Raw genomic sequence first — 25,981 nt, forward strand, 5'->3', positions numbered from 1 at the left:
TTGAAAGTTGTACCTGCAAAGGCGCTAGTGTACCCCCGGTGCTTGTGTATGAGAGTCTTCCAACTCTTTTATTATATGATCAATTTGGGTCAGTTCTTTCCTTATATCTCAGAGAGTGCCATGTACCCGTGATATTAAATGACCCTTCAGCCATATCTTAAAGTTTTCCCAGACCGTGGCGAACGTTCCCATATTGCGCTCAAAGTACTCTATCACATCTGTTTGCAGTGGCTCTATCACTGTTCCGTCCCTCAGCAGATCAGGTGGCATTCGCCAGGTACGTGGGGATTGGTCCAAGTCTATCAGTTGTAGATCTAGAAGGATTGGGGAATGGTCCGATAGAGTGCATGGTAGTATGGTACATTCTGCTATCTTCGAGACGTATTCAGAGGAACACAGCCAGTAATCTATACGGGAACTGGATGCATGCACATGTGATTGAAATGTGTATTCCTGTTGAAGAGGGTGCAGTTCTCTCCATGCATCTGCGAGGGGTGTCGTGGTCATGGCTTGGTGGATAATCAATGCCAATCTGGTTTAGTTTGTGTCCTTTGGACGACCTGTCTTTTGAAGGGTCTAGGATTGTATTTAGGCCCCCCACCCCATATTACTCTTGCATCCCCCACCGGTGAGATTAATGCCAATATCTGTAGGTAGAATTCTGGAGAATCTACGTTCGTGCCATATGTGTTGATCAAAATCAGTTCCTGGCCGTGTATTAACCCCCATACAATTGCATACCTTTCGTCTGTGTCCAATTTGTACCCAGTCATCTGGAATCCGATGCGTAGATGAATCACTGTTCACACCCCTCTAGTCTGCGAGGAGTAGTCTGTCACTATTCTTAGCTGGCCTCAATTTTGGGCAAACGATTCAGTGACTTTCTTAATGGCATGAGTTTCTTGTAAAAGAAAGATATCAATCCTGTGTCTATTGGCGTAAGCTAGGATTTTCCTGGCTTTTATGGGATTTTCCCGGCCTCTGATGTTGATGTTCCAGGTTAGGTTTCTAATACCCTGGGTCATCCTGGGTGCTGCCATCTACAGTGTATATCAACGACAATTCTAGTCCTTTAGGCTTGGCTGGAGAGAATGTGTCCCAGTGGTCAAGTTTGTCGTTGGGTTACGTACGTGTACCCTCGGAGCATATTGTTCAGAGCCTGTCGGAAGTCTAGAATTTTAATGTTTGGTGTTGGATTATGTGCCCGGGTCAGTGGTCTCCTCCTCCCCGGGGATCGTGTTGCCTTAGCAATGTGGTTGACACACGCACCCTGTCCCCGCTGCAGCCTGCCTCTGAATTGGCATGTAGTCTCCCTCGACCCGCCAGGGCATGCCGCTCGCACACAGTGCCATACATGCCAACATTCAGAGGCACCTGGAAGGGAGATTTCGGACGTGAAATCGGGAGACATAAAGTTTCCCATTGGAATGAATTGGGGATGGAATTATTTTAGGCGGGAGAACGTGAAAAATAGCAACATTTTTCTCTGAAAAATCGGGAGTCTCCCACCTAAATCGGGAGGGTTGGCATGTATGCAGTGCACATGGCAGCCCGTCTGGGAGGGGCCACATGCCTTACCTGCAGGATGCCTTGATGTCCTCTGGGCCACAGTTACGGCAGAGCTCCTGCCTGCCTCGGGTGTCTTCCTCTTCGTTGCGGGAGATTAAACTGGCTTCACCCTCTGCCGCGTACACGATTGTGCGCCACAGGTTCACCGGATACTGTTTCCTCACGGTATCGGAGCCGTCAGCCTCGCTTAGATTCTCGATATCTAATGTCAAGCTGTGTGGCAGCCGGGGCCAGGGCGGGATGCCAAGTTCTCCCTGGTCTCTGCCACACCTCTGCGCCACGCACGGTCTGTCTCTAGCCGTTGTTTCCAGGGATATAGTGTTCAAAACTGCCCACCAGTGGTTCCTCCGACACCTCTGCCTTTCCGCCACCTATAACTGGCGTAAGCTTCCACCAAAACCTCTCTGATCCGAAGGATATCGATTTCAGGATTTCTAAAAGCGTGCAGCTCTATGTCTAGGTGGCCATTTTAGATGGCGTCCAACAGCGCCCCCCATGCTAATTAGGTTTTCTTTTATTGACTTGATTGGACAATGTTTTTTTTTTTTAAAGGTTTCATACTGTCCGCTCAAATTGCTGGAATTATCTTTTTTGTATGAAGTAATGCATTTCGCCAACAAGAAAAGTATCCAGGCTTAGCGAAAAGCATTGGTTCTAAAACGAAGATGCTTTTCTTTTTTTAATGGACATTTTAGTATTTTTTTAATAATTGATCAGTTATTTTATTATTTTTCATATTTGATGGAAAACCCCTAAATTAAAGTGATGCACAAATATTCTCATCTGTGTAGGCTGTGGCAATTACCATAATGTTATAACAGAGATTATGCAAGACCAACAGTACTGGTGTCCCAATGAAACTTACTTGATTTTGTCAATCTTTGCAAGGTTTAACGTTAGCCTTGAGTGTCTAACTGAAGAATGTGGTTGATTCTCTAGAAGCCTTGACACATTAATCTTAACCCCTTACATTGCTTGCAGTGGCGTTCTCTTTGGTCACAGAACTACAGTTTGATAAATAAGGGTGTTTTTGCAACTTCTATGTTTGGCGTTATGTTTTATTTTAATCAGTGATGTTTTATCCTATTTCAGTTTCAGCCGACTGTTCAGTTCTTCAAGCAATACTATAAAGAAGCCAGATCATCCAGTTAATGTCAAATATAATGCTCCAACTTCTCATATTACCCCTTCTATCAAGAAAAGGAGCAGCACATTATCAAAGCTACCCAGTGACAAGTCAAAAGCGTTCGACTTTCTCAGTGAAGAGTAAGTAGTAGCTGTGAAAGTGAATTAAGTGTTTGATGGTTTTGTATTTATCTTGAACCCTGTAAATGGCATGCTTTCCCCCTCAATATTTATTAGTTTTGGCTATTAGGTAGCGCTGAAAGCGCTACCTATAAAGCTGAAACTATTGTCATTAAAATAAGAGCTTTAACATGAGAGCTTGAAATAGGGGCTTTGGATGCAGGTTATGTAATGCTTTTCAAGGCAGGTTGACAGATCAAAATGGATATATGTAGTTTGACTATGTGTCCCACTGTTAAGATGGATTTCTGAACTCTGACCTGGTGGGCAGAGGTTTAGAAGACCAGCCTAGTTTCTTGGAACAGGGTAACCTTCTGGACAAGCCAGACCAATCAAGGTAGCATAGGCGGTGGTCAAGACTAGGTCTCAGGAGGGGTGAGGGTGATCGAAAACCCACAATGAACACACACAGTAACTGAAACCACAATTACTCTGTCAGGTGTATATCAAACATATATATACATTTATTAAAGGCCTTTTAAATCAGACACAGTAATTATTCAGCAGTATTAACAAAGCCAACACAACACTAATCTAGCAAAATATATACAGTAACCAATGGCCAACAGGGATATTACTCGGTGCAGATCCACAACGTGCAAAGAAAGGGGTTATACGGTGCGAATATCTCAATGGCAGTCCTGCACAATTCACGCCCTAGCTAAGAGGCATTCCAGTCCCTAAAATGAGTGGAACCTTGAGCTCAAAAGTACTTTTGATGCTGGCGCACGCGATCGATCGGTTAAGTCAAAACGGGGTCTCTTCAAAGGGCTGTAGTGACTCAGGAAGATGGGTGAGGCAGTGAAGAATAAGTTCCAACTATTCGAGGAGGGTTTCGCCAAGAGGGCAGAACAGGATTCGCGAAAGAATATTGGCCCTCAGGGGACGCTCGTGTGTAAACATTGGTGGATGTACCAGGGGCCACCAGTAAGGGTTGCAAGTACTCTCTGACCCTCGGCGCACTCGGGACCAAACTTCGGCAGTCGAGTCCACTTAGGTATTGGAACCAGACAGCTCCAGCACACATCCTGGAGGCACACACACAAGGCATGCAGAAGCCTGTGAAAGCTTCGGTTTGCGTGGGGCTCTGCATGACCAAATAAGGAATGTCCCGGGTCTGCTCGACCTTGGGAAGGCAAAGGGACAAGATGGCCAAAGGACAGAACAAAGGACTTTGTGGCATGGTCATTTTAGGCACTGGCCACTGTCTTGTGCCAAACGCGGTAAACACAGTATGGACCATTGAAAAGAGTTGAAAATGCATCAAAAGTAACAGCTGCCACTAGCTCCGTCCAAGAAACACTTGTACATTCACCAAAAATCCTATGAGGATGTCTAGGGCCTCAAAAATGAAAAAGGGGCCCCAGCGTACTGCACTGTAAGGTACTTTGTGCACTGATCAAATGTTACTAAGAAATAGCAACAAAGTGAAAGACTTAGTGAAACAAAGTCTCCCATTACTGACAGTCCCTTTCCCCATAACAAAAAGAGCAAAAGCCCAGCGGAGTACAGCAGAAGGCTGGGCTCAACTGGCAAAAGTCAGGCTAGGATGGTCAGACAACAGCACAAAGTTGGGGGGTTACCCATAAATGGAAATCTTTCCTAACACTCGCCCATTTAACTACCATCGCTAAGTTAAATATATGGGTTTTGCACTCTTTGGCTGATTTTCTACTGTGGTGAATTTTCATCCATTTTATCTTCCACAATCGCAGCCGCCATGTTTTAATGTTATTAAAAAAAGTTATTTGACTTGATTGAGGCTTTAAAATATTTCTGATGCTTGTTAATCTGCTTAGAATCACATGCTGTGGATATAGTCCGACATCTAGTCGTAACCGCAGAGTAGTGCATCTTGTCTTTCGAGGATAGAAAGGAGACGTCGACATGGGCGTGCCTGTAACAGTAACCCTAACGTGACATGTAGTGTACGCAAAATACCTCACGCGTCGAGTTCCCTCAGATTTTTTTCTGCCCAGCTAGCTGGTCACCTCATGCGGAGCTCTTACCAAATTGCAATATTGTTATATTTTCCGTATTCCTATTATCGTCCCCTTCTCGACGAGTGTTAGGCAGAAACCTGTGCAGTTCCCTTTGAGAACACTGCAAAAGATTTAGAACTACACGTGTTAGCAGTAAACCCACTTGGTAGCAGTCTGTACCACCCAGATTTACCTGGTAGCTGTGGCTGAGCAGTCAGACTTCCCTCAAGAAGAGTTAGGCAGTATGCAAAGTATACACAAAAGGCACTCAGACACAATAGCACAAGCAAACACTGACCAGAGCTTTGGTAACAAAGTATATAATTATTTAGTTAAAAACACACTGTTTGAAACACTCCAGCACTCTTATTGTAAAACACTCTAAACACAGTTACTATTATGATATATACAACCCTTATTCCTTATCAGATAAGTCTTAGTTAACACCACTTATTTCCAGACAGAGGTGAGCGCTTAACTATAGATTGCACTCCAATAAGTTCATGAAGAAGGGAGGGAAAAAGACCGAATATGTGAAGATACTCCACTCTAAGATTTAGGAACACTTTTAGCAAGGCCGAAGAGCAAAAGTCACTGGTGAGCCAAAGTCCATAGGCTGGGCCCACTCTTAGAGAGAGCAGAGCACAAATGCGCCCAAGATCACACAGTTACACTAGGCTTTGAAAGGCTTGCAGAGAGTTCGCAAAGAGTTTAGAGCGGCTCAGAAAAAGCCGGGGGCTAAATCTACCCCGTACAGTCGGTGGCAAGGAAAGCCAGGCGGGACACGGTACCTTAAGTGGGAAGGATCCTCCAGCGGTGGCAGTTGTTCCTGGCAGCGGGTGCAAGTCTCGGCATCGTCCAGAGGCAGAGAAGATCTCGACTTGGAGGAAAGATGAAGGTCGTTGCACTGCCAGGGAAGAAACCAGCCGCAGAGTTTTTCCGGTTAAAGGTATTACCCTTTATTTTCGCGGTCATGGTAAAACGTGGTATTGCGGTTGCCGGGGTGCTTGGCACAGGCAAGGCGGCCACGAGATGCGTCGGGAAGGCGAAAAGACGGTGAAACTGGTTATCCCCACCAGTCAAAGGAAGAAGACTCTCCGGCGGGAGATCTCCTCTGTCGTTGGGAAAAGTGGTGAGACGGTTCAGCAGGGCTCCACCGGTGGTGTCGTCGTAGCAGGTCGGCTCAGCTTCTCCCTCGTCGGATTCTTGGGTCCTGTGGCGACTTCTGAAGTTCCAGTCCCCAAAGCCCTGCTTTTATGCAGAAAACCCCCATTCATTCAGCCTAGCTGTCATTCAAACATGCTAAGTGGTGAGCCAGCCTGCTCACCACTTGGGCCAATCAGGACGGAGTGCGACTTGAGTTGCCTAGGCAACTCAGTCCAGGGTGCCTAAATCCCCCTCCACCCCTCCTAAGTACTCCAGACAGAGTGGCACCACTTTGGAGGGCTTCTGTGGAGAAGCCCGCCAAAAAGTGGAACCAAGGGCTCGACTTGGGTTGGAGTCACAGAAGAGAACACAAACGCCATTTTAGAACCGAGTTTTGGCAAAAAATACCAACCGGAGAATTAATAATAATTAAATAAACCGGCGGTATGTTCGAGGCTATCGTAATTAAATAAATATAGTAGCTTCGAACAATAGGAAAATCCCATAGAGAAATATTTGCGGTTGAATATAAAAAGTAGTATCCACTGCCACCAACCAAAACTCGATCAGGGGGGACGGAGACGTGCCCCCTCGACTAACAGACCCCGGGGCAATCGAATTGCCCCAGCCAGTACATCCACAATATGATGGTTTGTACTTGTTCTGTTCAGAATTCAAGACTTGTAAAGTCAATGCCCTGGGAGACAGTAGTCAGTCCCAGGGTATGGAGTCTATACTGGGGGGTCACTATGACACCCCTGTGTTACTGCACTGAGGGTGCTGTGTAACACACATCACAAAAACACATGAAGCCCTATGGAGTAAAAGACCCCATAGCCCATTAACCCCATCTAAACCCATCTAGAGTCAAAGGAACACACTCAAATCATGTCCAAGAGTGAGGGTAAAAGAGTCTCACTCTTGGCAGGAGAAATAAATAAACCCCAAAAATCCAGCAAAGCTGCTGGGCGACTCACTAGGTTAGGAAATTCAGCCTAAACAGAGAATTCTCCTAACAACGATTGATTCCTGAACCACCACCGAAGACAGCTAAAGAACACTCTTAGACGGCTGGGGCTCCGGTCGACGCTGTCGACCGCATGGCCGGACCTGCTGGCCGGCTACACACAGTAGGTGAGTGTGGTCTGGGGGTTTTCTATTCTTTTCAAGAATGTCTTTCCTTCTCCCTCTCTTTGTCCCATTTGGTTTTGTTGTCGCTTTTTAATTCCTGAGTTATGGACAGGACACCATTTAGATTTTGCCCTTCCTGTAAGGGAAAATTCCCATGGAAAGACGAGCACCGGCGGTGCAATAAGTGTCTTCCCCTCCATCACGACGAGGCATCCTGTGAGGCCTGTAAGCGATGACCAAGGCTCCACTTCGGATGCCATTGACCTTGCATCGGAGCACTCTCGCTCCACGACGTCCGTCCCCGCTAGGCACAATGTAAGTCCTGCTATGGGGAATGTACATCCCGGCGACAGGGACGCACCCAATACTCACTCAAAGTACACAACCCCTGGTTTCGCCTCGACGGTTCAGTCGAAGCGTTCCAAGGCGCCAACAGGTACATCAGATATTTCGACGGCACCCGCCTGTTCGTGTTATCGGCAGCCCTCCCCGCAACCTCGACAGCAGCATGCGTCCGGGCACTCTAAAAGTAAGGGCGCCAGGACCAAAACCCATGCACACTTTGAGACGCCTCATACGAGAGTGCCGACGCCGCTTAAGGCCCCGGTTGCGTCGAAATCTACGGCACAACCGCCTACACAGTCCAAACACCTCCCTGTAATGCCGAACATCAGCGAGAGTATCGCTTAGATTGTTATCGGCGGTTAAACAAAAAGACAAGGCTAGGGACGCATCGAAAGATACGTCGTAACGCCAGGGAAGGCGGAAAGAGTCCTCTATCCTTATCTAAGACTCTGGTTGAGAAATCTCGACGTTCTTGGGAGGAGGAGCATCAGGAAGAGCCCTTTCCTCCTCTAGAGTCCTCTGGCTCCTCCTCATGGACCAGAGAGAAGTTTGAGGGTTGCATGAACAGGCTGGAAAAGTTTGTAGACTCTTCTGAAACGTTTGCTCCTAAGAGGCCACATGAAGAGAGTCCTTATACACCTAGGGCTAAGTTCCAGAGGACTTCTGATTTATTTCATGAGGAGGAGGTTTTTGACCTCACTGAAGGAGATCATGTTGACCCATACCTACAGTATGATGATCCCTTTGCTGATCCTGCAGATTATCCTACTGATCACACCCAGGGATGGGGGGGACGACTAGCCGGTAGATGACCCACCTTGGCTGTCCTCTACCCGTACTCAGGACCCTAACATCTTATGTATGGACTTGCCCCCTCACCACCATTACATCAGGCATCACCTGTTGATGACCAGATGGCATTTAACGCTATCTTAAAGAAAGCAGCCGAACACTTCCAAATTGCCACGCAGGAGGCAGTGCCAGATTCTGATTTTGTTAGACATTTTAAAGGAGAAGCCTCCGGCCAGTCAGGCTATCCCATTACTTCTATTAAGACGCATTGCTCCTTCATTATGAGCGCCCTCACAAACCAGGGCTTTTTTGCCATTCTCCTACTGAACCCCTCTACATTACGGGCTTGCCACCCCAGATTCTCTGGTGGCCACGACAACAAGAAGGAGGGCAGGTGTCCCCTTGTCCACAGGCGAGTCACCGCCTGACAAAGAATGTAAGAAATTGTAACCCTCTGGGAAAGAGCATCACTACTGCGGCAGCATACTCCACCCGCATAGCCAACAACACTACGCTGTTGGCCAGCTACTTGGATGTTCAATGGAACCTGCTGCAAGAGCGCCTACAGGAGGTCCCTGAACCGGTGCGTGCTTGCCTGCTTACGATTGTATTTGAGGGTAAGCAGGTGGACCACAACATTCTCAAAAATACTTCAGACGCTGCTGAGACAGCGCCAAGGAATTAAGCCCAGGGTACCCTGCTAAAACGTCACGCCTGGTTGAAGAACTCTGGGTTCAAGCCAGAGACTCAGGCATCCTTAACAAGCCGGTGGAGGACTCCAACCTGTTCGGCAAGGCTGTTGATGAGGCGCTGGAAACCTCAAAAAAGGAACACGAGACTTTGAAGACTTTGAACCAAATTTACAAATAAATAAATGCAAATACAAATTACTCAAAGACCCTTTCAACAGAGAGGGGGGAGGTTCTCGTCGCTCCTTTCGTGGGCAATCCTACCCTTGCTCCCCTCACAACCAATATGGGTCCGGGAACAATTGGTCCTCAGGAACAGGGTCTACCTCCACTAGCCCCTATCCCCCTAGGGGACAACACTGTGGGAAAGGAAGGGGTTATAATTCCACCCCCAGATGCTCCCCGGCCTCCAGTCAGAAATGACTTTCAGATCCGGGTTCCCTCCCGTGCCTCCCCGGTCGCGGGATGTATAACATCATTCCTGCACGCATGGGAGGGGTTTACAACAGACCAGTGGGTGCTCAAGACCATCGTCCACAGTTACTGTATCGAGTTCAGCCGACCACCTTGATTCAGACCTCCGGGATCAAGATGCCTAACACCAAAACATCTGAGTATACTGCTGCAAGAGGTCGAGATCCTGCAGGAAAAGGGTGCTATCTTCTACAGGTAAACAAGGGTATTTATTCAGTGTACCGCCTTGTACCCAAAAAGGATCTCCCCATGCACCCTGTGCTAGACTTGCGCCTAGTGACCAAATTTGTCAAACCTCAAAAGTTTCGGATGTTAACACTGCAAGAGGTAATTCCTCTGCTAACGCAGGGGGATTACATGGAAACATTGGACATGAAAGATGCATACTTTCATATTTCAATGTTGCCAGCACACAGGAATTATCTAAGGTTCATGATAGAGGACAAGCACTACCAATTCAAGGTTCTTCCCTTGGGCATTGCCTCAGCCCGAGGGTGTTTACAAAAGTACTGGCATTGGAAGCAGCACACCTGCGCAGGCAATCCATCCCAGTTTATCCTTACCTCTCGATGACTGGCTCATAACAGGGGATTCCTACGGAACATGCCTGTTGAATACCCAAAAAACAATAGATCTCTTATTTCAGTCAAGGCGAGCAGTTTCTGGGGACCCTAATTCGAACAGAAGACTGCCTCGTCTTCCCCTCCAACGGGAGGGTACAAAACCTGCTGTTTCAGATCCCTCAGTATGTAGCCAGTCGAAAAGTGACGGTACGCAAGGCCATGCGACTGTTAGGAATGATGGAGTCCTGCATTTACTTGGTTCCTCACGCACGTTTGCGCATGCGTCCCATGCAAGAGTGGTTCAACAGCCAGTGGTGTCAGGCCTCTTGAAGGGGAAAACCTTCACCACCCTGTTAGGGAGAATTGTCTTATAAGGCTAATTTCCCAAACCTAGTGAGTCCCCCAGCAGCTTTGTTTGAATTTTGGGGTTTGTTTTTTTCTCCTGCTAAGAGTGAGACTCTTTTCCTCCCACTCTTAGGCATGATTTGAGATATGTCTTTGACTTTTTGTGTGCTTATGGGCTATGGGGTCTTTTACTCCATAGGGTATCACCCTCAGTGCAGTAACACATGGGTGTCATAGTGACCCCCAAACATAGACTCCATACCCTGGGACTGACTACTGTCTCCCAGGGCATGTAAAGTCACCATTGACTTTACTAGTCCAAAATTGTGAACAGAACCAGTACAAACCATCATATTATGGAAGTACTGGAAGGGGTTAATTCAATTGCCCCTGGGTCTGTTTTCAAGGGGGCACTGTCCAGTCCCCCCTTGTCGAGTTTCTGGCTGGTGGCAGTGGATACCACGCAAAATATTCCACCAGAATATTTCCTATGGGATTTTCCCATTGATTTTAAACGCACCACTTTTTGGTGCAATGTTAAAGATACCGCTGGTTTATTTATTTAATATTAAATCAACGTTTGGGTCTTTTTGCCAGAACTCTTTTCTAAAATTTCGTTTGTGTCCATCTCTGTAACTCTAACCAAGGTTGAGTCCTTTGTTCCACTTTTTGGCGGGCTTCTCCACAGAAGCCCTCCAAATGGTGCCACTCTGTTGTCTGGGTCCCACAGGATGTGTGGGGAGGAGAATTGGCACCCTGGATTGCATTACCTTAGCAACTCAAGTCGCACCCTATTCTGATTGGCCCAGTGGTGAGCAGCCCGGCTCACCACTTAGCATGTTTGAGTGACAGCTAGGCTGTTGAATGGGGGGGTTTCTGCATAAAAGCAGGGCCTTTGGGACTGGAACTTGAGAAGTCGCCACAGGACCTAAGAATCCAAAGAGGGAAGAAGCTGCGCCATCTGCAACGACGACACCACCGGTGGAGCCCTGCTGCAACAAACTCGCCACTTTCCCAACGACAAGAGAAGATCTTCTGCTGGACGAGTCTTCTTCCTCTGAGCTGGTGGGACCAACCAGTTCGCCCCTTTCGCCTTCCAAAGACGTCTCTTGGTCGAATCGCCCGTGCCAAGCACCCCGGCGGCCGGATAGCCAAGCTTCACCACTTTGACCGCGAATAAAAGGAACGCATCTTTTACCGACGAACTCCGCGGCTGGTTTCATCCCTGTGCAGTGCATCGACTCCACGTTTCCTCCTCGGCAAGATCATCTCTTCCCCTGGTCGAAACAACGTACTGCAACCACTGCCAGGAACAACTGCCACTGCTGGAGCTTCCTCTCTCTTTAAGGTACTGTGTTCTGCCTGGCCTCCCTTTCTTCGGTTTGCCCAAGGTGAACCTTAAATCCTTGTCTTTCCAACTGGGTTGGCCCCAGACCTTCTAGCTTTACCTTCTTGAATCACCCCAACCTCTTTTGAACATCCTGCAAAGACGTTTAGTGCATTTTAAACCGTGTGATCCTGGGCACATTTCGCTTTGCTCCATTTAAAGTGGACCTGGCCTATGAACTTTGGCTCTACAGTGTATACTGCCTTTAGTCCCTTGCTGAGAACTAAAAGTGTTGGGACCTGTTTTATTTCTATGCTCTGCCTTTTTCTCTCCCTTTAATTTAACTATTGGGGTGCCATCTAGGTTAGGCACTCACATCTGTTTTAACAAATCGTGGTGTTTTAACTCTGACTTGTCTAATAATTATCAAGGGAGGTGTGTATACTTTACCTGACTGTTTTAACTTGCTTTTGATTTAGAGTGCTAGTGTATTGCCTAAAGTGTGTTTTAAATAAATAAGTATATACTTTTGATACAAAGCTCTGGTCAGTGTTTGTTTGCTCTGTGTTTTTACCCCTATTGTGTATACTCTATATACTGCTCTACTCTTCTTGAGGGAAGTCTGACTGCTCAGCCACAGCTACCAGGTAAATCTGGGTGGTGCAGACTGCTACCAATTGGGTTTACTGCTTACTCCTGTAGTCTTAATCCTCTTGCAGTGTTCCCCAAGGGAACTGCACAGGATTCCGCCTAACACACCCCCACAGTAGAAGGCACTCTCACGACGGACGCATCTTTCACGGGGTGGGGGGGCTCACCTCCTTTAGCAGACGGCGCACAGCATTCGGTCCCCAGCAGTAGGGTCCAACCACATAAACCTGTTGGAGCTATTAGTGGTGTTCAAAGCACTGAAGGCCTTTCAGACACAGTTGCAGGGGAAGACTGTCCTGATTCTCACAGACAGCACCACAGCCATGTACTACCTGACCAAGCAAGGGAGCACTCACTCTCCAAGGTTATCCTAACTGTCCCAGAACATTTGGAAATGGGCTCTCAAACACAAGATGTTCCTGTTGTCTCAACACATTCCAGGGGAACTCAATCTTCTGGCGGACGTGCTCAGCAGAGACTTCCCACTGCCCTTAGAGTACGAATGGCGACTACACAAAGACATAGTCTCCAATGTTTTCACAGAATGGGGTTTCCCAGAGATCGCCTTGTTCGCTACTCTGGAGAACCCACAATGCCAAGTGTACCCTCAGAACCGATCCAAAGGGAACAGCCTCTGGATAACATGGTCAGGGAAATTTGTTTACACTTATCCCCCACCCCAACTCCCCTACTCAACAAGATTGTGCACAAGATGCACCAGGAACCAGTCACCATGATATTGGTGGCCCCGATGTGGGCCTGCCAACCGTGGTTCTCCCATCTGATGGAGATGTCACTCTCTCCTCCGATGAAATTGCCTTGCCCATACAACATGTTCTCTCAGGGCAGGGGGGAAACACTTCATTCATGCCCGTAAACTCTCAATTTAGCGGCCTGTCTCCTGAAGTCATAGAGTTCGGGCACCTCCAATTTCCTCAGACATGCATGGACATACTTTGGGAGGCAAGAAAGCCTAACACCCGATATTGCTACTGGTGTGCAGTCATAATGTCGACATCAATAATGTCGACAGTCAAAATGTCGACAAATTAATGTTGAAAAACAATAATGTCGACAAACAAAAATGTCGACATTATTCGATATTTTTTCGAAATTTAACTTAGTGCATGCATAAATAAATAAATATATATATGATGTGGTGAGTATGAGGGGTGGTTGGGGGGGTGTGGGGGGGTGGCAGGGGGGTGTTGGGTGAAGGGGGGTTGGGGGGGGACCCCCCCATAGTAAATGATCCTTTTTTAGTTTATGTATTTATTTAATAAATAAATAAATAAATAAATAAATAAATGGTATGTGTTGAGTGTGAGGGGTGAAAGGGTGGTTGGGGGGCGTGGGGGGGGGTGGCAGGGGGGTGTTGGGTGAGGTGTTGATAGTTTTAAGGGTTTATAGTCATAATGTCAAAAAAAAAATGTCGACATTTTTTTTTCGAAAAAATGACTTTTTACATTATAAGTATAGGATGTCGACATTATTATTTTCGACATTTTTTTTTCGACATTTTTGTCTGTCGACATTTTTTTTCGACATTATGACTATAAACCATTGCTACTCCAGTAAATGGAAACGCTTTGTCATCTGGTGCAATTCCAGGAGCATCAATCACATTGACTGCTCACCTACCCATATTTTGTTGTACCTGACTCACTTACTAGACTTCGGCCTGGTTTTTAATTCACTGAAGGTTCACTTAGCTGCACTCTCAGCCTACACTGCGTTCCAACAGAAGGTGTCATGGTGGAAGATACTGGTTATTAAGGCGTTCATGGAATGGGTTAAGAGGATTTATCCCCCCCATTTCTAACCCAGCTCCCGGATGGGAACTAAATGTAGTATTGACCAGACTTATGAGGTCTCCTTTTGAGCCTATGCCTAAGGCAAGTCTCAAAGATCTTTCCTACAAGACCGCCTTCATAGTGGCAGTCACTTCAATCAGGAAAGTCAGTGAACTACAGGCCCTTTCAGTTCTAGACAACTTTGTTACAATTCACAGAGAAAAGGTGGTTCTGCGCACTCGCCCTCCATTTGCACCCAAATTTATTTCCAAGTTCCATGTGAACCAGTCAATAGCACTGCCAACTTTCTTCCAGAACCCCACTACCGTGGCGGAAAAAAGCCTATACACACTAGATGGGGGCAGGGCAGTCATGTATTACCTGGAAAGGACTAAACCACTAAGAAAGACAAACCCGTTTTTGGTTTCAGTGGCAGCTGGTAGAGAAAGGGCCACAAGAGGTACAGGACTTCTCGGAGGAAATGTAGCACGCCTTGCATCAGCCAGTCAGCCAGGCTGCTCCTTCTCCGTGTCCGGAACCCCCGTGCGCAGACCGCCAGTCTGACTGCTCCTGCTCAGTGCACGGTGAGAACGCCCTGAACAAATGCCGTCTGCCGGTCCTCGTTTGTGCCTCGCCTCGGCACCGAAATGGAAGTCAAAGGTTCATTCTCTGGGGAGCAATACGCCGCCCTGCATTCCAACCACACCCAAGAACAAGAATAAGCCACACCTGATTGCACACCGTTACCATCTTTAAAGCTGCCCTAATCCAATGCAGCTGGTCATGCGCGCGTCAATTGAACTACACTCAGCCCTAAGGTGTGCTGGGAGTTGTAGTTTGTCAGCCTCCAGTTCAATAGGCAAACTTTGCCACTCCCCGTCGATGCCAGCCCCTATTCCTCACAGTTTTTTTCCACCATTCTAGACGGACGCATGTAGTAGTTCCTCTTTCGGCGTGAAGCCATTGAGTTATTTCAATTACCGATAGTTCATTCTTTCTATCCTTTATTTCACCGACCATCGAAATATCGCATCAGTGAAGACAAAGAAACTGCCAGTCGAAAGACTACCGCGACAAACCGTTCGGCCTTGGAAGGCCGCCCTGGGCCTCTGCCCATACAGTAGGGAGAGAGGGGGGAGGTCTTTCTAGGATGTATATGCCCCTTTTCTTACACTACTTTCGCCCAGGTGCCATATTATGTAGTTATGGACAAGACCCCCTTTAAATTATGGCGCAAGTGCAATAGAACATTTCCGTGGGTCGATAAGCATTTAGTCTGTAACTTGTGTCTCCCAAGAGACCACGTCAAGGCTTCTTGTCGAGCGTGTTGGCTCTTCAAGTGCAAAAATTTAAAGGACCGATCCACAAAATGCTGGGCCCACTACGCCAGGCAACTCGAGGCCATGGAGGTAGAAGGTGCTTTCAGTGATGGCAGCACTGCCGCCATTTCAGACGGCGAGGGCGACGGAGTAGCTTTGGCTACCCAAGCGCAGGACCCTGACCCCGGAGGACAGGCCAGCAGGCCCTATTGTGGGGACAACATCCGGCGGTTACAACTGCCACAAATGGGAGGAAGTGACGCCTTACTGTCCTCTGCCCAAAAACCTTTAAAGTCCCAGTTAGCTCAGGTGTCCGCAGACGGCAGAGCAGTGTCAAGCTGCTTACTTAAAACCAACCTTGAAGCTGCGTACATCGCTGGAACGCTTATTGCTCAGGGGACCGTTATTAAACGTCACGCGTGGTAGAGGCAATCGGGTTTTAAAACGGAGACGCAGGCCACCCTGATTAACATGCCTATCGAACCCAATGTGCTCTTCGGCAAGGCCGTCGAGGACACCCTTAAGACAGCCAAAGAAGAGTATGACACACGTAAAGCTTTGGGGCAACTCACCAACAAGCCACCCGGTCACAGGGGTAATGGCAATTTTCGCCGTTTTCTTGGCCAAAGTTCACAACGGGGGTCCAATTACAATCAAAGCCAAGGGGCACCCTGGGGAAATAATCAAGGTCAGTCCTCCCAAAACTATCCTAGAGCACCACGTAGATCCCGGGCTCGTGGCAGGGGAAACTCCTCTCGAGGGGGTTCCCCTCCACAAAAGCAGTGACTATACAGTTCAGGTGCCCTCCCATGCCTCTCCAGTAGGAGGGCGCATTTCCAGCTTCACCCACATGTGGGTGGGGATCACCTCAGACAGATGGGTGCTGTCCACAGTAGCAGGCGGATACGGTATAGAACTCCTCCAACTACCCCAAAACCAGCCCCCATGGCAGAAGATCCATTCAAAGGAACACCAGCGTATTCTCCTCGAGGAAGTCGATGCAGTTCTACTAAAGGACGCTATCGAAATTGTCCCAGCCAACCATGTAAACAAGGGTATTTATTCAACCTACTTCCTTGTGCCAAAGAAACATCTAACCATGCACCCGTATTAGATTTGCGCCCTGCAAACAAATATGTAAAGCCACAAAAGTTCTGCATGACAACGCTACAAGAGGTAATCCCTCTACTAAAAAAGGGGATTACATGGCAACACTGGATATGAATGATGCCTATTTTCACATTTCAATGTTCCCAGCATACAGAAGATTGTTGCATTTCAAGATAGCGAACCAGCACTACAAATTCAAAGTGCTACCTTTCGGGATAGCATCTGCTCCAAGGGTATTCACAAAGGTGCTGGCGGTGGTGGCAGCACACCTGTACAAGGAGGCAATCCCAGTGTACCCTTACCTGGATGACTGGCTCATTACAGGGGAGTCCTCCCTAATTTGCACGCAAAACATTCAAAAGACCATCAATCTTCTCTTTCAATTGGGCTTCTCAATCAACGAGAAAAAGTGAAGCCTAGTTCCAAGCACAACCAAACAGTTCCTAGGAGCGGTCTTAAACACACAAGAGGGGTTGGTCTTTCGTCATAGGAAAGACTCCAAAACATGTTATTGTAAATACCACATTATCAAGCCAGCCGCCAGAAAAGGGTGCGCAAAGCGATGCGCTTGCTAGGCATGATGGCATCTTGCATTTACCTGGTTCCACACGCGTGCCTGCGCATGCAATTTATGCAGAAATGGTTGGCAAAACAATGGTCTCAGGCAAGCGATCAGTGGGATGATCTAGTGGTCCCTGATGGACGAGAAAAAAATCTACTGAAGGGGAAACCCTTCTACGATCCAGAGATACAGGCAATTATCACGACGGACGTCTTTCTTGCTTGGGGGGGCACACTACATTCACCACACAGCTAAGGGTCTGTGGTCTCGCGCAGCAGCTCAGAACCACATCAATCTGCTAGATCTTCTGGCGGTATTCAAGGCCCTTCAGGCGTTCGAATCCCACTTAGTGAACCAATATGTGCAGGTCCTGACAGATGGCACTACAGCAATGTTTTACATAAACAAACAGGGGGGCACACGTCCTCCAAATCGGTGCAGACTTGCACAGCAAATTTGGAAATGGGCACTCGGATGGAAGATATTCCTATCGTCATAGCACGTTCCAGGGGAACTCAACTCTCTCGCGGACTCATTGAGCAGAGATCCCCCTACCAGAAGAACATGAGTGGCAACTTCACGCAGATGTCGTAGACCACCTCTTCTCTCTGTGGGGCTTCCCCACAATAGACTTGTTCGCTACAAGCTAAAACAAGCAATGCCCAGACTTCGCCTTCAGATTCCTCCAGCCAGACTCCAAGGCGAACGCCCTATGGATGAACTGGTCAGGGAAATTTGCTTACACTTTTGCCCCCCCAACACCTCTCATGAGGAAAGTGGTGAAAAAGATCCTCAAGGATCAGATGACACTCATCCTAGTTGCTCCTATGTGGGCAAGACAACCCTGCTATCCGCATCTGCGCAAACTGGCGATGTGCGATCCCATCAAACTCCCGTGCCCGTACGATCTGCTCACCCAGCACGGGGGACTAACAGTGCATCCTCAACCTCAATCGATGAACTTGTCAGCATGGCTCCTGAAGTCATAGAGTTTGGACATCTTAATCTGCCACAGAGATGTATGGATATCTTGAAAGAACCTACAAAGCCTAATACCAGGCACTGTTATTTTGACAAGTGGAGGAGATTTGTAGTTTGGGGCCAGACAAAACAGATTAACCCCATAGAATGTACTCCTTTCCACATTCTTACTTATATGCTCCACTTGTTAGACACAGGGTTAGTATTCAACTCCTTAAAGGTCTACCTGGCGGCTTTGTCAGCATATACCACTTCCCACAATAAAGTCTCATGGTGGAAGGTACCTGTCATCAAGGCATTCATGGAGGGAATAAAGAGATCCACCCTCCAATTTCAAACCCGCAGCCAGGATGGGATCTCAATGTTGTACTCGCTAAGCTCATGGGACCCCCTTTCGGGCCTATGCATAAGTCTAGTCTCAAACACCTGACTTACAAAACTGCCTTCTTAGTGGCTATCGCTTCCATAAGAAGGGTTACTGAAATACAAGCATTGTCAGTGCAGGACCCGTTCTTTGTTGTACACAAAGACAAGCTGGTTTTACGCACTCACCTTAGGGTCTCCCCTAAGTTCATCTCCAAAGTTCATGTAAACCAGTCTATTGAGCTAGCGGCTTTCTTCCAGGAACCCACCAGCTCAGCTCAGGTAAAACTCCATACACTAGATGTGAGAAGAGTGGTTCTATACTATGCAGACAATATCAGGCAGAGAAGGTGACCGCTTTACAAAAAAAGCCATCTCTCGGTGGATAGTCAGATGTATACAACTTTGCTATGCCCTATCGACCAAAACACTGCCTTTTACGCCCACGGCTCACTCCACAAGAGGTACAGGAGTCACCCTGGCTTTCATCGCAAATGTCCCTCAAGATAGCATTTGCAAAGCAGCTACATGGAGCTCAATACTTACTTTCACTCAGCACTACTGTATTGACACTCATTCCAAGACAGATACACAGGTGGGACAAGCAGTTCTGAGACATCTGTTTGGTTATGAACCTTCTCACATCCCTCCTCCTCCTTCTAACACTGCTTGCTATTCTATGCTCGGCATGTGATCTAAGCAGATTCCACACAAGCCTAAGAAGGGATACATTACTCACCATAATCGTATTTCTGCTGCTTGTATCTGCTTAGATTCACATATCCCCACCCTTCCTCCCCTCAGAGAGAAGGCGCATGGATGCTTATGAGCTTGTCTGATATGTACCTGCTTGGATACAACTGTACTCATGCTACACCTCATGCTACCTCATATCAGAAAAACAGCAATCTGAGGGACCTCGACGCCTGAGGGATCATGGGTACAGTGGACGTCCCACTAGGGATAGTATTACTGGCACGCCCTGTTGACGTCCCTTTTTGAGTTTCGAAAACAACTGTAATGCGCTGCAGCTTCCACTAGATGTCGGCCTATGCACAGCATGTGAATCTAAGCACATACAAGCATCAGAAATACGATTACGGTGAGTAATGTATCCCATATACAACCTTTGCAATAGCATCTTGCGAGAAAGGGAGGCGGTACAGGAAAGACTGTATATGGTCTTCTGTTCCTACTTGTTCTTTGGGCTTTTTACCCATTATAAACTTGTGGACCAGGTGGTTTTCTTTTTGTTTCAAACATATGGGCCAAAGGTGTCAACAGGCAATGTGCAAAACCAGGACTGGATGTAGGCGTGATGCGTGACACAGCACCATTTGGGTAATAGTAATTAATTAGTTCCTCTTTTATAATGTGCTTAACACTGGTGACCAGTCTCTAAGAGCGGGACCGGGGTGCAAATCTGTGCTGCTCTGTGTTGTCTTTCTTCCCAGACAAACGCATTGCCCCTGAGCTACCGTCCCAGCCATTGATTATTAGCACTGCCAAACAGCAACCTGGGAATCTCAGCCTGTGATTAAGAACAGCAAAAAGGGTGGTGTAAATGCAGAAGTGCTTTACTGGCAAAAACAGGGATCATTCGTACCTAGGAGCTTCATAACTTCCATGAGATGAGGAGTTTATTTAAAAAACAGCTCTCAGCTCTGCATGAGAAAGAGCTGCAAACGGTCATCATAAGGGCAGTCTTTGGGCAGTTGGCAGAAAGGGTGTGGTGAAGCAAGTTACAATGTAAACAAAAAGGCAATAGTCTTGCACTGGTGTGTATTCACACAATATTATATACAACACTTCATAAAATACTTTTTTATTTTCATACAAAAAATACAACAATTTCATAAAACATTTTGCATATTTATATGCATAATTACACATTTTCAGAAGTGCCCAGACTTCTTATATAAAAGGAGATCCTACAATCTAAAACATCAAGCGTTCCACTGATGGTGAGTACTGCTGTCTAGAAAGCACCTCTAGATCATGAGTACACCTGAGTTATATATCTCCATTCTCGCTAACCTGATCCTAGTTCAGTTTTTACCCAACATGTTTCTGTCCTTTCCAATAACTGTCAGACATTCTACAGGGGTGATAACATATGATTTTTATCTTCTACTACAAGGTCACTCTTCACAATGGTAGATTCATGTTACGAAGAAAAGATCTTCAATTGTTCACAGCCAGTTTCCCGGACACATTACAATTTCTCGATGAGGACTACCTCGGCTCAGAACTTCGCTCTAAAAACAAAAGCTTTCGCCCACACAGTACCTGTACATAGATTGTCTTGAGCATATTTTGTATTTATTCTGCATGTATACCGCAACTGCTGCCTTCCTGTGATATTTTGCATCTATATTTTGTATTTTGTATTTGTACAGTGTATGTATCCCATGACCCCACCCTGCAACCTAAGCTTCGCATTTTCTGTACTGCTGCGCCCGGCTACCTTTGGGTTTGGTGCGCATTATAAGTGAATAAAACAAACAAACAAACAAACAAACAAACACTCAATTACACATAAGCTTCACTATAAACCAACATGGTCATAATTTCATGTTTCAACAATTACTGTATAAAGTTGTGTCACACCTCCATAATACACCACACCTGTAAATCCTTCAAAATTGATGGATGGTCATAACATCATTAATAGAATGACACACTCGATGTGTCTACTCCAACGACATCTAGGGATCCTAAAGTCGTACCTCTATCTAAAAATACAAACACAGCACATGTCAACTGCATTTTGCACTGTGATAACAAATCTCAGAATACTACACAGCCATTACAGAAAATGTCAACTCATTCGCCCACACCAATGTATATCCACAACCAAGGCCAAAGGTTAGGCTTTCACTTCGTGCTTCATTGCCAATTACCAGCCTGACAATAGTGTAATGAAAAAGATCTTGCGGTACACCCACAGTCCAAAATAGCACCCTTCAAGCTAAAATAAAGCTATGCTCACCTCTCAAGCACCGCTTTGTACTCCGCTGCCGCAACACAACGGGCATGTCTGAAACGTCCTGCTGTTGTAAGCACCTAGGAGTGCAAGAATTTCATCATACTGAATAATTCAGAACTACGCATGCTTCCAACATCATTACCATAGTTATTCAACATCAAACAACATAAGTAGCTTACTCTGGAAGTCCTGTGCGTGACTCACAATCGACGACACCACAATTATTTGGTGCGACGGATCACAAACGCTTCCGTTTATATATTAGATTTGTAACCCTACTAGCAGCATGTGTGATCTTTACGTTACCAGTGTACCATGGGTCGCATGATCTATGTACCTAGCCTCCACCTTTTAAAGGAACAGAGGATGCTGATCCCTACTAGGTTCGGAACCATGGAGAATCGTGAAACCAACTTATATTTATGGCTTACCCTGTCTCGTATGGACAAATTAACATTTGCAACGTCCATGGCATGAGATCCCCATATTAAAGAGGCAGTTACGTACCCAGGTCACAGCGATAGGTGTTTTGGAAAGCCTGACTTTTTCACAATGAATGCACAATGACCACGACTGCAGTGTACAACAAGGAATATTATGCTCGTATATACAGTTGCCATATATTATCTCACTATGCCTACACCTAATACTAAATGACCATCATACGTGTATCAGAAAGGATGCTAGCAGTTCAATCACCACGAAATAACTAAGACGACTCGTATACAAGGCATATGATATAAGCTGCCAAGTTATGTAAACACACTCGCAGCTAAAATCAGCTTTGCAGGAAGGGTGTCACATACTACACAGTTTGTTCAGTCACTGCAACCCATCAGAGATACAGTTCTCTAGGCACATGTACTTATAACAATTACTGTACATCATGTATAACTGCAAAAGTGGTCAAGGGAAACATCACACCATGTGCTCCTATTCCATTGGTATCTATAACCTCAATGTGGTGTACATGATCAAATGCCCTTGTGAGATGTTGATAAGTTGGCAAGACTAACCGTAACTGTAGAACACGTATCATTGAACACAGGAGCTGCCTTAAAAATCACTTTGCGACTGCACCCCTAGTTAAACGTTTTAGGGATAAAGGCCATTCATTCATGGTATTTGTGGTGTGTTTTATTGAAGGTGAGAGGCCAGAACCAACTGATTATAAACAAGAGGTTGCTACAGGCAGAACATAAAATGATTTACATTACCAATAGTCAAGTTACAAGCCTTACTGACCTGGGACTCCTGTCCTAGTGGTGCCGGGGGCATGGCTGCCCATGAGATTGCTTCAGTCGCTTATGTGATGAAGCAGTAGTGATTCCTCCCAGACATCTGTCCAGGGACATCTTTTCATGTGACCAGGGAAAAGCAGACGCTTCTCATCTCAACCCTGTGGGTGTGTACTGTGGTAGGATCGCATGGGGGGCTGGTGGGGACAGGCCATGAAGACTGGGAATTCCCCCTGTTAAATGTTCCCCAAAATCCCACACTTTTGATGGTTGTTTGCCAAACAACAGAAGTTAGAAAATCTTATTTTGTTGCTGAAGATCCCATAATCCCACAAGTACTGGGATGAGGAAGAGGACTGAAGAGTTATGCGGTTGCAGTAGTCGGGCAATTAAGCCTAACAGCCCACATCTGAAGGAACCTGGGGAGCATAAAAGCCCCCCTCAGGTGCAGGAAATTAGAAGTAGCTCAAAGTGTGACTGGTGTGTGTGCAGTAGTTGCAGAGGCAGAAAGAAGAAGGCAGTGTTGGCAATCAAGACAGTAGTAGGAGAACCAGAGCGATGCCGGAACTCTGATGAAACAGATTTCACCTGCTTGTTCTGAGAGGGTCCTGTTCCCCCAAACTCTAAAGTGCAGAGGCTGTGCAGTGGAAGGCATGCAGGAAGGCTGCCTTTCCCCATGTGAACCTAACAAACTACAGACTGATCACTATGGTCCCTTTTCTGCTTAAGATCCTGGATAGGGTTGCATATTAGCAAATCCAGGACTACCTCAAAACCAACAAACTCCTAGTCCCTCGTCAATCTGGCTTTAGACCTCAACATGAGACAAACTGCCCTTGTTGACCTAAAAAGTCAGATTGACATCCTGAAAGATAGAGGCGGTTTGGCTATCTTGCTCCTCCTAGACTTGTCAGCGGTGTTTGACTTGGTTGACCGTAAGGTACTTTGCGATCACCTGAAAACAGCAACCTTTTTCTCCAATTCAGCCATTACATGGATACAATCCTTCCTCAACAAAAGGACCATGCAAGTTTTTTCTCCCACTGCAGCAGCTGACCCCATACCCATCACCTGTGGTGTGCTCCAAGGGTCCTGCGTCTCAACCATTTTGTACTGTATCTTTACAAAGCTGTTGTTTGACAAACTGGATCGTCTCAGTGTCATCTACACCAACAACGCTGATGACACTCAGATACTCCTACCCCTTACGGGCTCATACGACACAGACGTACTTCGGATAACTGAAATTTACACCATCATTCAGGCATGGATGGCCACCCATGACCTGTGCCTGAATGATGATAAAACGGAACTACTGATAGTTGGCTCAACAGCCAACCTAAACAAATTGGGATCTAACTATAACATCTTTAATATCGACGGGAACAACATCCCAGTCACCAAAGCAGTACAAACGCTTGGATTCTATTTAAATGCCACCTCTAACCTTAGCAAACAAGTAAATATGACTGCCTCAGCCACTGCATAAACAGGCAAACTGATCAGAACTTGCAGACCAGTGCTATCTGCCGAAGGTTGTCTTACCCTAGCTAGAGCTCTTATATGCTCTAAACTGGACTACTGCAACGGGCTATATCTAGGTGCCAATAAAACAGTAATTAACAAACTACAGACCTTGCAGAATAATGCTCTTAAAGTTGCCCTAAATATACCCCGAACTGAACATATCTCCGCAACTAGGATACAACAAAAATGGCTCTCCATAAATGAAAATATCAAACTCAAATCCTTAGGTCTTACCTTCAAAGCACTGCACCATACAGCGCCCCCCTTATCTCATTGAAAAATCCTCCACACATATCACAAGATCCACAGAAACGTCTTGCCTGATGGTTCCCAGATTCAATTTAAAAAGATCTGGCGGTTCCAGCTCCCAGCCAACATTTGGGCCATTCAGATATTCAACAACTTCAGAAGAATTTCTTGGATTCTTAATGAGAACTAAATCACTATTGCTCGCTACTTGTGTGATGACAAATTACCTTCTGTACTCGACCTCTATTGATATATGTACCTACCTTCTGCCAATGTGTTTTTCCCTTTTGTATGCATGTATCCTACCCTTTGACAAAATGACTTTACTCATGTGTTTGTGTAATTGTACATCAAAGCGCCCAGATATCCCTGGGTCAGGTGCGCTATATAAATTAAATAAAATAAACAAACAAACAAATGCTAAGGTGGGATTGGTCAACACCAGTTACCTGGTCCACCTCATGCACAACTGCACCCGCACAGGGGCGATTCACAGATCCCAGCTACACCAGCCAAGAGGCGGCGAGAACACACCAACAGGTATAGGTCCAAGACCCCGCTCCCACACAAGTAAGCACCTCACCAGTATGCAAGGACAGGTTCTTCAAGAAGTTCCTCACCCCCATGAGATCGCCTTAAATGGGCACCATACTCGGGGGAGTCATGATATGATATGATATGGCATTTGTAACGCGCCTATACACAAGCGTTTCAAGTGTTTCAAGGCGCGACGAGGCAGGGAGGGGGAAACGGGGGAAGACAGACAGCGATCCTACTAGGCCAGGTGTCATTCAGATCGCGCAAATGCAGGGGAAGGGGGAAGGGAGAAAGCGCAAGGGGAGGGGAGGGGGCAAGTGCAGTACAAGGTAAGTATATATAATAAAATGAATAGGGCCAGCTGGTGGCAAGTGCAAGGTAAGTGCAGACAAGTGCTGGGAACGGGGGCTGTAGGGATACAGAGACAGTCCCGCAGTGCAGGGGTTGCCAGCGAGGCAGTGCAAGTGCAGAGTGGCTGGGCCCAGGACCGAGGTTGGCGAGAGTGGCCCAGTTGCAGATTCGGTGCAGATTCAGCGAAGAATTAGCAGGGGAGAGGGAGAGAGAAAGCGGAAGCAAAGAGGAAGGTTTTGAGGTGCTTCCGAACCGTAGATGGTTCTCCTCAAGTTTCAGGGAGGCAGGAAGGCTGTTCCAGAGGGAGGCCCCGGCCGCGGAGAGAGATCTACCCCCAGCTCGTTGCTTCGAGAAGCGGCTGACCCTGAGGGAGTTGGAGACGGATGAGCGAAGGGCTCGGGAAGGAAGATATTTAGGAAGAGAGAGTTGAAGGTATTTAGGCCCCAGGCCCCAGAAGGCCTTGTGGACAATGCAGAGGGTTTTGAACTTTATCCTCGAAGCCACTGGGAGCCAGTGTAGAGACTTCAGTCCTGGAGAGATACGGTCCCTGGGCTTAAGGCCAAGGACAAGTCTTGCAGTTCTGTTCTGGATGAGTTGCAGAGGGCGGAGAGTGGAGGAAGGCAGATTAAGATAGAGGCTCTTA

The 25,981-nt window shown here is 46.7% G+C and overlaps 1 protein-coding gene across 1 annotated transcript in view; it reads left to right on the forward strand.

The window, feature by feature from the left end:
• The window catches only part of SPAG9 (sperm associated antigen 9), a 2,727,931-nt gene that overhangs the window by 1,224,604 nt on the left and 1,477,346 nt on the right, over positions 1-25,981 (forward strand). Inside the window, exon 14 of the mRNA XM_069654919.1 lies at positions 2,662-2,835. Coding sequence (XP_069511020.1) covers positions 2,662-2,835 — 174 coding nt within the window. The remainder of the gene's footprint in view (positions 1-2,661; positions 2,836-25,981) is intronic.

Source organism: Ambystoma mexicanum, chromosome 3q (genome assembly GCF_040938575.1).
Source record: "Ambystoma mexicanum isolate Mex_15411 chromosome 3q, UKY_AmexF1_1, whole genome shotgun sequence".
Lineage (NCBI taxonomy): Eukaryota > Metazoa > Chordata > Amphibia > Caudata > Ambystomatidae > Ambystoma > Ambystoma mexicanum.